Here is a 13,675-nt window from a genome sequence, read left to right on the forward strand (position 1 = left end):
GGCATGATGGGATATGGAAGTCAGGGCTGCCTTAAAGGCACGGTGCCAGTTTTTACCTGTACAGGGCTTTTTAGTCTCTATGGTATTATATTGCAATGCAGCCTGCAGGCTGGCAATGTGTTGTGCATCTGTGTTTTTCCACAGTTTGTTCTCTTTATTTTTTGCTTTCTCATGAGTGTTTACCTCATTAAAAAAAAAAAAAAAAAAAAAAAAAAGAAGAGATTTAGGTGTATTGTTATACCTTTATATATACATATATATATATATATATGTGTTATTGGATGTGTATATTTACATTGCCTAGCCTTTTATGGGAGCTGCATTTGCTTGGAAAAAATGATATATGTTTATACATATACAGAGCTGTATATATGTATGTTTTTTACATATATAATTTTATTATTTCCGGGGTCCCCGCACATGGGCGGGAATATTCAGTGCTTATGACTATTGATGAGGATCCCCTGGAAGAGAAATATTCTTCAAGCGCAGAAACACTTTGGCAATGGGGCCTACATACAAAGGGGTGCTGTCTAGCACTGTAAATGGGATAAAGTTTGAGAGGGTACTCTAAAAAAAGGCATGGGCAGAGAAGTGTTACTAGGAATATTTTATTAGAGGTGACTCCTTAGTAATACGAAACACCCTGTGTATGTGATTATAATACCTTCATCAGCTTCATCCCAATTATTATCAGGGAGAAAAATGCAAGCACTCCAGAGGCCGGGCTTGCATCCCCCCGGACCTCCAAAAAAAGTAACAGTGGGGAGCCACGGGCAATGGACAATGAGTCAAGGGAGCCGTGGTTCAAACAAGTTTGGGAAACACTGGATTAATGGCATTGCTTGCGGAAAAAAAAAAACATATATATACATATATACTTGATTTGTACCATCCTTCTAATAAGTCCTCCGTTTAAAGAGGCTTACCTTTACTGAAATAGGTTCCGTAGCACTGCCTGTCCCACGGATGTGTCGGCAAGCTGTGAAGACTCCAGGCAGTAATGCTCCGTAAACGTGTGCGTTGTTTTCCACGTTGCAGCTCAGCAGATCTTTTCAAGTGGTACTCCGGCAAATAGAGCAGCAATGTGGAAACTGCCCTGGTGGAGTGCGCTTTTACAGTTTTACAACAAATGGTTTGCCAGCCTTGTCGTGACAAAATTGAATTGTGCTCGCTATCCATCTGGCAATAGTAGCTGTAGAAACTGCAACGCCCTGGCGGCTTTGTCCATAAGTTACAAATAGCTGATCTGACTTGCGTATAGCTTTAGTCCTTTGCAAGTAGAATTTAAGACATCTCTTTAAGTCTAAAGTGTGGAGTGTTCTTTCAGCAGGCGTCAAAGGGTTAGGGAAGAAAGTTCTCAGGATGAACAATTCATTCAAATGGAACTGAGAGGGAAACTTAGGGATGAATTTAGGATTCGTTCTAAGAATGACCATTTCATCAGTGAAGCGCAAGAAAGGATGCGCTATGGTAAAAGCCTGTATTTCACTAACCCTTCTTGTTGATGTGAGTGTCAAAAAAAGAGCGACTTTTCATGTTAAGTACTTCAATGCTTTCCTTGTGGATGGGCTCAAAGGGTTGCTTTAGCAGTTGAGATGATACTACATTTAGTTGTTACTCTGGGGGTGGAGCTTGGATGGGTGGGAAAGTTTGAAACAGCCCTTTCATTAATTGCTTCACCATTCTTAAGGACCATTAGGATGGACATTTAGATGAACGTCTATATCTAGATATAGCAGCAAGGTGAACTTTAACTGATGAGTGTGTCAATCCAGATTTTGCTAAGGAGAGCAAATAAGGCAACATTTCTTCTGAAGCAGAGAGGAAAGGATGTACTTCATTATGCCTGCACCATAGACAAAAACGCTTCCGCTTCAGTCTGTATGTCGTATTGGTGCGGTCAGCACGGGGTCTAGTAATTATGTCTTTGCATTCTTGTGCAATGGTCAGATCTTTAAAGATGGAAAATTCAGGAGCCACGCATGCAGATGCAGAGTAGCTGGCTCCGGATGAAATATGTGGCCTTGGCTCCTGGTCAACAGTGTTGGCTAGAGGCGGATGGACTGAGCTGACAACAGGAGAAGTTCTGTTTACCAATGTTATCTGGGCCACCTGAGGGCTATTAGGACCCTGGGTATAAGAGGAATGGGGGGAAATGCGTATGCATAGATCCCTGACCAGCGCATTAAAAGAGCATTCCGCCGAGAGTTTGGGAGAGGGAATCTGCTTGCGAAGAATCGGCATTTGGAGTTGATCTGGGTCGCAAACAGGTCCAGCACTGGTTTTCCCCAGACAGCAAATATTCTGTCCAGTTGGTTCTGTTTCAGTTACCACTCATGGCAACTGCCGTTGGTTCTGCTCAAAGCATTCACCTAGGCATTCTGGAGGCCTAGAACATGCTCCGCTGTTAGGGAAATTTGGTGGAGAGTCAACCAGTTCCATAACTGTTGGGCGTCCTGTAACAGAGATAGGGATTTGGTGCCTCCCTGCTTGTTGATATAGAACATGCTCGTGGTTTTGTCGGTGTGGATCAACACCGATGATCCCAGGATTCGAGGAAGGAAAGCCTGAAGGGAGAGAAAAATGGCTTTCAACTCCAACCTGTTTATGTGCATTTGACGTTGAGCAGCGTACCACTTTCCTTGAACTTGCAGGTCCTGCAAGTGTCCTCCCCAACCTTCCATAGAAGCATCTGTTGTTACTATGTATTCTGGAATAACTGGGAGAAAGGATAGGCCCTGGGACAGATGTGATTTTTGTGCCCACCACTGGAAAGCCTTTTTAATACGTGGGGTGATATTTACCACGTGGTCGAAAGATCCTGTGGTTTGAATCCATTGGCATTGTGGTTCCTCTTGGAGAGGCCTCATATGTAAGCGAGCCAGCGGCACTATATCGATTGCAGAAGAGAGTATTCCCAGCAGAGACTTGAACACTCACAGAAACTTACCTTTTTCTGGAAAGTTTGGGTGCCAATGCTTGCAACCGTTGTCTTTCCTGGGAGAGGAAGGCTTTGTTCTGAATGGTGTTCAAGCTGGCTCCCAGAAATGTCATTGTCTGACTTGGGTGGACAGAAGATTTTTGGTAATTTATTGAGAGTCCCAGTTTGCGGAACAGGGTTAGTCAATCGCCTTTGCAGCTTTTACTAGACGAGCTGATGGGGCCTTCAGCAGCCAATCATCTAAGTATGGGAATACCTGATGAACCTTTGTTTGCAAGGCTGCTGCCACAGGAGCCAGAAACTTTGTGAAAATTTGTGGAGCCGATTTGAGGCCAAATGGTAGGACTCCGGAGGAATTTTCTGTGCTTTGGATGTATAGGGGCATAAAAATACGAGTCTTTTAGATCCAATGAAGTCATGAAGTCGCCGTTGTTGAGGCGTCGCAGGAGGTCGTAAAGCGTAAATGTTTAACTTTTTAGGAATTGGTTTAATTTCCTGTGGTCTGAGATAGGCCTCCACTCCCCCGATTTTTTGCGAATAAGGAAGAAGCAGAGTAGAAACCTTTCCTTCTCTGAGGAAAAGGGACCTTTTCTATTGGCCCTTTCTGGAGCATGATCTTTGCTTCCTTTTTGAGTAAGTGAAGACGAGGGGGGTGCGATCCCCTGGGAGAGGTATTGGGAGGTATTTGGGTAAATTCCAAAGTGTGGCCATAAGAGATGAGATCTAGGACCCACTTGTCTGACGTGATGTTGTGCCACTGGTGGATATGGTTGGAAATCTTCGCACCGGTTGGGGAGAAAGGAGATGCAACTGGTAACCTGTTGTAATCACTGCTTGCGACCGGAGTCACAGGCTTGAGACCCTGGCTTTCGTCTGGAGCCGTGTCTAGAGAAACCAGCCGTTGTTAGTTGGTGGTAGGATTGTTGCTGGTAACCTTGGCGATATTGTGGCTGGTAGGACTGGTAAGTCTGGGCACGTTAGTAATTTCCCCTGTACCCAGAAAAACCACGTTCTCGAGCTCCTCGAAAGGGCATCTTACGGTACTGAAGGGTACCTAGCGCTTTGGCAGTGTCCGTATCCTTCTTAATTGCGGTGAGAGCCTCATCAATGTGACTGCCAAATAGGCTATCGCCATTGTATGCTATATCAAGAATTTTTGACTAATTCTGGGTGGAAGCTTGTTGCTCTTAGCCACCCCTGGCGCCTTAGAATGGCTGCACCCGCTAGCTGACGGAAGCTTGCAGTGGCAATGTTTATTGCGCAGTCTATGATTTCTGATGCTGCTCTTTCGCCTTCCGCAAGGATCTTATTGAACTCCTCTTTGTTTTCCTCTGGGATAAGGTCTCTCATTGTCCCCACATCGGACCACATTTGCCGATCATAGAGGCCCAATATGGCTAAAGCGTTAGAAGCTCTGACTGAAATTGCTGCCATTGTGGAAAAATCTTTTTCCAATGGAGTCGAGACGTCGACCATCCTTATCCGGTGATTCGAGTAGACGGATTCTTTGATCTTCTCTGGGCTGCCTGCGAGATCACTGAGTCAGGCTTGGGATGACACGTAAAACACGCAGGAGAGTCCTCTGGAGCCCTATATTTTTTTTATCAAATCTCTGTAGTACAGGAACCACCGAAGCTGGCGTCTTCATTACTTTGACACCCTCTTGCCAAATGTGATCAATTATAGGTATTGACCTGACTGTCTTTCTCGATTGCTCTTTACAATTGTACAGAAAACAGTCCGACTGCTGTACAATTGTGGGCAAGTGGAATCTGGTAGTGGCTCCATACATAATATTGTGTAAACCTCCAATATCCTCCGGAGGTGAGTCTGAAGGACGATGAGGTGGAGGGGACGGTGTTTGTGCTATATAATCATCCCATTCATCAGTGGGCGGAGGCGGATCATGGATTTCTCCTTCCACAGGCTCTTCCTCAGAGGTACTAGGATCCTCTCAGGGAGATAGAGGAATTATGGGACGTTGCGTTAACCTGGGTGTGGCAGAAGGTGGTGGTGATTGAGGAGCTGCAGGCGGACGTGTGGGCACTGTGACATTGTCCTCTTGAGGAGGAAATCTCCTTTTATAATCTGCCAACATATTTTGTAGGTCCACTATTAGTGTCGGAGGAAATTGAACAGGTTGTTGTCTAGGCTGTTCAAAGTATCTGAATTGAGGATACTGAGCATGAGGGACCGGATAGTGTTGATAATATTGCTCCTCATCGTCGTCTTCTTGATACTTCACGTTGAGCTCAGAAGGGCTATGCGCAGTTCCAAATTAGCCCTCATCAGAATCCTCCACATCTAAAAGATGACTGGGAGGTAGTGGTGACATTTTTGGTGTCCTAAATTCCATCCTTGTAGATTGCAGGAACAGAGTTGAAGTACCTGCAGACAAAATTGGAATTTTTGTCAATGATGCTGTCGTGGGCGGTAAACCTTTCGTCCTCAACGGCGATATAGCCGTAGACGTGGTATTGCCGTAGACGGTGGGGTTGCCGTCGACGATGCAGCTGTCGTCGACCATGGACGGGTCGTCGACGACGGAGTAGTCGTTGGGGTCCTTGCCGACAACGAGGTTTTCGTTGACGATGAGATCTTCGCCGAAGAATAAAGGGACAAAATCTCTGAGGAGACCATAGGCTGTTTCTCCTGTCTTTAAGATTCTTTGGTCAGATGAGAGACTTTAGAATGTTTCTCTCTCTCTTCAGGTTGACCCTCAGGCGACGTGGGCCTCTTATGAGACTTGGAGGACGTGTCGCTCTCAACATCCGATGAAGCACTCCGCTTCAATAAATGCAATCTTTGTGGACATCCACATGCACCCTTTTCTTTCCATAGGATTTACAAGGTCTAAATAATCTTTTTATCAGACATTCTTCTTATAGATTCAAGGAACAAAACGCATCTGAAAAAGCTGAAGAACTGAACAGAGCTCAAGGAGACTCCCTTACACACGACGTGCTGTTAAAATCTGAGGGATTCAGCCTCTCTTGGGAAGGTTCTAGAGTGTGCTGGTTGCTGACTGGTCATGTTTTGAGTTTGGTCCTTTTAATAAAAGGAGGCCGATAGGCTATTGAATACATGGTTACCTCCATGATAGCATATGAAATTTAGTATTTACTACTTTGTTAAATGTACCGTGTGACTCCCACTTCGACGACGGGGAATGATTCAGGCATGTAAATCTATGAAAGATACCCCAATACTGGATAATTGGTTCTGAAGACTCTATAATGGGGCTGCTATAGAAATAGGATGCAGTAGCCAAGTGGTTGATTTAGATAATGTTGTGCACATTCCTTCTAAACCAACCCTTTTCTTTACCTTGTCCTTGCTTAAAGAGGCATTATCAAGATAATTGTACTTGCTTTATGTGCAGTGTTTAAAAAAAAAATATATATATGCTTTCCTAGCCTGGATTATGCGTTCTACTTTTGAATTTAAGGCTTAATTTGCCAACACTCTAAGTGAGAATTCTTTTATAATTAACAAATGACTATAAAAATAACAATTCTGAAAAGAAACAAATAATTGAAGGCACCTTAATCTCTTGAAATATATATATTTATATATATATATATATATATATATATATATATATATATATATATATATATAAAATAAAAAATTAAAAATCTTTCAATCCCGATGGTCTATAGCTTAACTGCAAAAAAATTCACAAGGTTACACATGGGATCAGAATTGCAGTTAAAAGAAGAGAAATCGGGTCCTTCAGTTTGTGAAGAAGTGCCAGAGGAGAATCATCCAATGGAAGATTTTCCACTGTCGCACAAACTAGAGGCTCTTCCATTTACACCCATCTCTAACTAAGTCCCACAGTTTCCATAGTTACAAAAAGCCTCTTATTCTGTAGTGTCTTATGACTAAGATAAAATAACTAAATTATATGATTACAATTTTTAAAGATACTCACAGCGCCTCCTCCTGGGGTATGCCTTAGATTGTCTTTTGAGCCGCACTTTGACTGCACAGTGCTAACATCCAACTTCTTGTGTACAATCTGCACCTTTTAGGGTTAAAAAAAATCAAAAACATTTATAAGATGATACATTTGGAAAGAATAACTTGTTGTTGAGAACATGATTTTTTCTCTTTAAAGTCTATTATTCTAAACCCTTGTTACAAATACCCAGATATAGTGAAGAATTGTAAAGTTAGTAAGGCCCAGCTCAACTCAATTAAGAAATGACTTACTGGTAATATTCAAAAATCATGGAATTATTCGTAGAGGTCATGAACAATGCATAGTGTGTGATACAAAATAATTTCTAAACACTAGAGGCTTCTTTACCAATATTCTTTGTTTTTGTTTCTTTTAAATATAAAGCAACTGTAGTAAGTATATTCTTATGACCCATATCTTTCCTATACTCAAGCGTCGGATACATGTCAAATAATGATGGGATGTAAAATGCTTCCAGAGCTGTTAAACACAGAGTTGTATGTAGTACAAATATCTATCATATTCTGCAGGCCCCATACCTGTGTATATTCTCTACTGTTTCTGTTTCCTTGCTATGATAAAAGGTTTGGATCAGAAATTGAGGAAAAGCTAGATATATTAAACTTTTCAAATGTGTCAAAAATTGGCAAAATTATTTCTAGATGCCACATATTAGTTTGGGATAATACTAAGGAAAGGTTTCTTGTATGTAATCCTAGTTCTCATTCAAGGGATTCTCCACTGAAATAATAAGCATTGAATATCACTTAGGTGCAAGATCTCAGAGCACGTACTTCAATATATATTTCTGCGTGTTTTATTTTTGCTTACTTCAGGCAGGCCAAGTCTTTTAATCTGACATTAAGGCCTGATTTAGAGTCTGGCTGACAGGTACCTGGTCACATTTGTTGACAGATATGCCCATCTGCATTAGGAGGCAATGCACTTGTAAATGTACTCTTAACTCAGCCCTAAATACTTTGGCAGCCCAGAAAATATGCCAGAATGGCCAATTCCATTAATGTACTTAAAAAGGCTAAAAACATTTAAATATAGAATAGTCACTACAAAGATAAGGTGACCTTGAAAACAAACATTCACAAACCTTTTTTGAAAAAAACAAAGTGAAAGGAACCAGGACAAGTAGCCATATAGGCTGCAGCTACATTAGGATGAAAATTGACCCTGCACCTTTAAGGGCTCCCAGCCCTCCAGTGTCCTAATATGCCTGTTAGGTGGCAGTTACCAGTTATTTTTTTTCACAATGGAATTCAAGGATAACGTTATATGTAAAACATTATTCATCTTTCTTCCTACTGCAGGGAAGGAGAGAGAGTTTAAAAAAATAATCTGTTTATTAAGTTTGAGTATACAGAAAAGACAGAACATGTGAAAACTTCCCACATGACATAGCAAAGTATAGTCTCTGCCATATTAGTAAGACACGACATAACCAGTGACATAATGGAGTTTCTTATAGCTTATAGCATCCAAACGCAACAAGTTGTTTCTGATCTGTGTTGCAGATAAGCCAAAGTCTCAGCAAGCCCCTGTACGCCACCCTCGGGACTCTGTATTCAGTCATTTCCTGTCTTGGCTACCTTGGCCTCAGCTGTTTCTGATTGCGCCAGGAGGTATAGTTTCAAAGGGTCCCAAATGTCTTGTGGATGGGATGATGGCGGCAACAGTTCAGCATATGTATTCAGTTGTTCTTGACAAAATATGAGGTCATTTAACCATTCTTTAAATTTGGGAGTTCTCCCTCTCCCCCATCTGCAGGCTACCCTACGTTTGGCCAGCAAGAGCCCAAGGATATGTACCTCCTGGACCGGACAACAAGGTATTTGGTATATCCTAGTAATGTAATAAGCGGAGCGTCTGGTATGTGTAGTCTGGTCATCTGATCAAGCGCCTTTAGCACTTCCGCCTAGTATCTCCGGACAGGGGCACAGTCCCACGCAAGATGTCAAAAGTCAGTGCCCTCCCTTCCACATCTGTCACAACAGTCAGTGTCTCGCAATTGAAAGCGCAGAAGTTTTGCAGGCGTGTAGTATAGGATGTGCAAATATCTATAGTGGATAATTCGTAGCCTGCTGCTGCTAGCAGATATTTTCCCAGTCTATTGGCAACAGTAAGTCCATTGATCATCTTTTAAGGGGAGACCTAACTCTTCCTCCCAGTGCGCTCCCGCAGCAGGGTTTTCATGTGAGCGGTCTGCTTGGGTGGTCCGAGAGCATAGATACAACATGTGTGGGAGTGGCCTTCTGGAGCAGGGTATGCAATGGGGCCATGGTAGGAGGTTCATGTGGGAAGTCTGGTTTAAGGGTCTTGATGTCTTCTTGTAGTCTAACATACATGAAGAGTTCTAGAGAAGTGGATAAGCTATCTCCGAAGAATTCCTCTTGGGTGCGATATTTCCCATTTTTGTATAGCTCTCCCCAGGTCAGGGCCAAGAATTTCCTGAGCATTTGAAGGCATCCTCCCTCCTGTGTAAGAGGAAGGTCTAATCTGCCTTGGAGAGGCAGCGGGGGTGGGGGGATACAATATTTCAAGTGTAAGGCAGCGGGCTAGGTCTCTCTAAGCACTGTTCGTGCAGTCGATCGTGGTCAAGGCATTGCGTTTGTGGGTAGTGGGCAAGCTTAGATAAGCCGAGTAGGGGGCTGGACCATGCGTCCATTCTCCACTGCCAGGTGGGGCATGTAGGGTGGTGGATCCATCTAGTACACAGCATAGTGGGCCTGTGCACAGCTGAAATACAATTCCATATCTGGAATTACAAACACTCCGGCAACAAATGGGGGATTAGGTGTTCTCATTTTTTTCTAGACTGTTTACCTCCCCAGGTAAGACGGATGAGTTGGGATTTCAGATTTTTTTTCACTGGGTCTTATGGGATGTTGATAAATAAATACAATAACTTAGGGAAGATTACCATTTTTATCAATGATGTTCTCCCTGCCATTGAGATTGGCATGGCAATCGATCTGGTAATCCTGTCAGTCAGGAGATCTAGCACCCACCTGTAGTTGGCTCTCATTAATTCCTCTCTATCTTTAGTCTCCACGATACCCAGGTATGTGGCTGCACCATCACACCAGGCGAGGGGTAGTCTGGGTCAAACTTTGCGGTTGCGAGAGTGAGAGGAACTATTTGAGATTTTCTCCAGTTTATGTTAACTCCAGACAACCTCCCAAAATGTATGAGTACGCGCAGTATCCGATTGACGCTGTCTTCTGTGTTGCAGAGGTTTAGGGTGAGATCGTCGGCGTATAATCAGATTAGAATTGGCCGCTCGGGATAGATGAGGACATGTTCGATGATGCTGGCATATTTCAGCTGCCAGTGGCTCTATCGCAAGAGCGAAGAGGGGGGCGACAAAGAGCACCCCTGTCTCGTTCCCCTAGCTATGTTGAAAGCGGGAGAGCAGATACCATTAGTTAGTATGCTAGCCTGTAGATTGGTATAGAGCAGTGGGATCCAAGCTAGAAAGGGTATGGGGAATCCCATCAGTCTAAGGACAAAAGCCAGATAGTCCCATTACAGGGAATTAAAGGCTTTGGTAGCATCTAAGAACACAGCCGCTGCATTTGCTTCAGGGTCCATGTCCTGAAGGACGGCAAATAAGGTTTGGAGGTTATGCGACGTCCCCCTGCCTGGAACGAAGCCCGACTGATCCGGCAACACCAGGGCAGTCATGAGTGGGCTGATGCGATTCGCTATTATTTTGGCTAGGATTTTACAGCAACATTAATGAGGGAGACTGATCCGCTGGCTTACCAGATTTTTGGATGGATATGATGAGTGCTAGGCGCATTGTCTGGGGAAGGGCCCCTGTATCTCTCGACTTCATAAACCTGCCGACGAATTGGGATGAGGGTGGAGCTGAATGTTTTCTAAAATTCAGCTGTAAGTCAGTCAGGACCAGGGGCTCGGCCAGATTGTAGTTGCATGATAGCAGCCCTTATTTCGTGATCTTCGAAGTCAGCCCTTTTGGCATCGCCCAGTCGACCTATTGCAGTATCTTCAAAAAAGGGGGCAAAGTCTACGGGTTGCGTTCTGTGGGACTTACATAGTGTGCTGTAAAATTTGTAAAATGCGGCTGAGATGGCTGGGGTGTTTCTGTGCACATGACCCTCCCCGTCAATTACTTCAAGTATGGTATTCGAGAATCTAGGTGGTTGGGTTATCACTGCAAGCGTCTTTCTTCCTCCCCGTACTGTCGGGCCTGGCAATATTTCCCCCTGAATTTGCACGGTCTGTCCGCAGTTTCTTGGTATTCAGTCACCATCTCTCTCACCCTCGCCTGTAACTCCGGAGTAGGTGTCTTCTGCATTTGGACGTCTAGGTGTTTTAGTTTTTTTTCTAGTTTGTGAAGTGTGTTCCGAATGTCTTAATATCCCCCCCTCCCTTGGCAATACATATTCCACGGATAGTTACTTTGAACGCCTTCCACACCGTGGAGTATTGTGCCACTGAATGTATGTTTCGTGGGAAGAAGTCCTCTATCTCTTGTTCCAGTTCAGACTTAAAGACGGGATCTAACAACGCATGTGTGGGTAGGCGCCAAGACCTGTATGGTGAATCCTCACAAGGGGGAATAAGAGTTATTAGCACGGGTGAGTTTTCTGAGTACATACGCGGCAAGTGTATTGCTTGGGTTAGCCACGATTTCAGGCCCCTGGATAGGATCCACCAAACAATGCGTGACCATGAGGAGTGTACTGTAGAATAGCAGGTGCCTTCTCTACCGTCGGGGTGAAGACTACACCAGGCATCAATCAACCCGTAGTCCATGGTGATATTCTTAAAATCGTGTTGGGCATTTGAATAATGGTGCGGCTGTGGGTGTGATCGATCCATGACTGGATCCAATGTGGTATTGAAGTCCCCTCCCCAGACCACATGCGTAGAGCCAATGTCCAGGATTTTGCCCCACAGGATATGGAAGAATTTGGGATTATCAGCATTGGGGCCATAGCAGCAAATTAATGTGATGGATTGGGAGGCCAGCCGTCCCCATAAAATGCAATAGCGTCCTAGTGGATCTGTGTATGAGCCGATGGCTGTGTAGGGGAGACTCTGCTTGATCAGTATTGTAGTGCCTCTTGCATACGTGGAATACGAGGAGAAGCAGCGAGGTGCCGCCCAGCGAGGTGCCGCCCAGCGGGCTGCGAACGTGGATGGGCCAGCGGGGCCGAGGTGTGTCTCCTGTAGCATAGCACACTGTATGTTATGCCTATGCCTATCTAACTACGCTACCACATGTCTGCGGTTGCAGGGGTTGCCTTGGCCGCGCACGTTCCATGTGAGGATATTGTAACTAGGGGCTCCAGAGCGGTTCATCTCGAGTGCGTGATTCCAAATGTGCGATGGGTGTCGTGGTCATGTCATGTGGTCGGACTGCGTGAGTGCGGCGAGCTGTCATTGTGTTGTCATCTAGTGGCATAGGAATAACTCTTCCCCCCCCCCCCACACCCCCATCGGCAGCCCAATTCTGCTGTGGCTGGTGTTCCTCCCATCCCACCCAACCAACTCCGTAACAAGGCTCCCAACAGGGGAACACGTGACAACACCTGTAACAATAAAGATCCAAATCAGTTTAGGGATTTCCTCTTGGGTAGAGGCTAATGGGTAACGCAGCCTCCTCGAAGGTAGGAGGGTGCTCAGTATGATGTCTCATATGGCCGGTTGGCCCGTCATTATGTTGTGGGACAGCTTGCGTACTTATTCCATGCTTAGTGCCACTGATCATAACGGTATGCCTCCTGCTGTGCGGGCTCAGTATGAAGCGTGTATGTCCCTCAGCGTCTGCACGAAGTTGTATCCACAGCCGGTCAGCAAACGTGCTTTAATGTTTCTGTCATTCTGTAACTGATAGTGCAGCAGTGGCGGTGTTTGGGCTTAAGGGAGACGCTTGTCGAGAGGGTTTCTTGGGTAAGGATTTCAAAAAGTCATTGACATGTTGAGGGTTAGTAAAAAAACTCCTCCTCTCTATAAAATCCAACTCCCCCATCGACCCTGCCCACCGGCCATTATGCACCTGGCCGCTAGGAACATCTGTGAAAAGTTAACCCCTCTTGTTAACCAAGTTCTGGAATCGGGCAACTACCCAGCAATCTGGAAAAAAGTATCTATTAGGCCAATTCTTAAAAAGCCGACCCTGGACCCTACCGAACCAAAGAACTATCGCCCAATTGCTGGTCTGCCGATAGTAGCAAATATACTGGAGAAGTCAGTAAATAAGGTGTTGACAAATTATCTGGATGTTAACAATTTACTGGACTCCACACAGCATGGTTTTCGGTCTTGCCACTCTACCAAATCAGCCCTGATTACTACAACCGAAGAGATTCGCAGAATAGTGGACGGGGGGGGGGGGTGGATGGGGGGGGGCAGGGGAGGGTCCTCGTACTCCTAGATCTATCGGCTGCATTTGACACCGTGAATCACACTGTGTTAGTGCAGCGGCTGAGGGATGGGGGGGGGGGGGGGGGCGGTGGCGGGTCGATGGTACTGCCCTGGCCCTCCTCTCCTCCTTTTGGGAGGCGAGGGAGCAGAGGTTGCACTGGGATGGTCTACAATCTGATAGTTTCCATCTTCCATGTGGTGTCCCACAGGGATCGGCCCTGTCCCCGACAATGTTTAACATCTACGTCACTCCGTTGGCCAGACTTATCAGGAGGCATGGTTTTGCCCTGGTTTCATATGCTGATGAGTCTCAGGTTGTAATTTCCATCAACAACCAGCCTGAGGCCACAGCTGCC

At 44.9% G+C, this 13,675-nt stretch overlaps 1 protein-coding gene across 4 annotated transcripts in view; it reads right to left on the reverse strand.

Moving 5' to 3' along the window:
• Positions 1-13,675, reverse strand: part of MAPT (microtubule associated protein tau) — a 1,071,056-nt gene that overhangs the window by 462,828 nt on the left and 594,553 nt on the right. For all 4 annotated transcript variants that reach the window (XM_085650276.1, XM_085650277.1, XM_085650279.1 and 1 more), the window contains exon 4: positions 6,882-6,974. In XM_085650276.1, coding sequence (XP_085506402.1) covers positions 6,882-6,974 — 93 coding nt within the window. The remainder of the gene's footprint in view (positions 1-6,881; positions 6,975-13,675) is intronic.

The sequence above is a fragment of the Triturus cristatus genome, chromosome 1_1, assembly GCF_964204655.1.
Source record: "Triturus cristatus chromosome 1_1, aTriCri1.1, whole genome shotgun sequence".
NCBI classification, from domain to species: domain Eukaryota; kingdom Metazoa; phylum Chordata; class Amphibia; order Caudata; family Salamandridae; genus Triturus; species Triturus cristatus.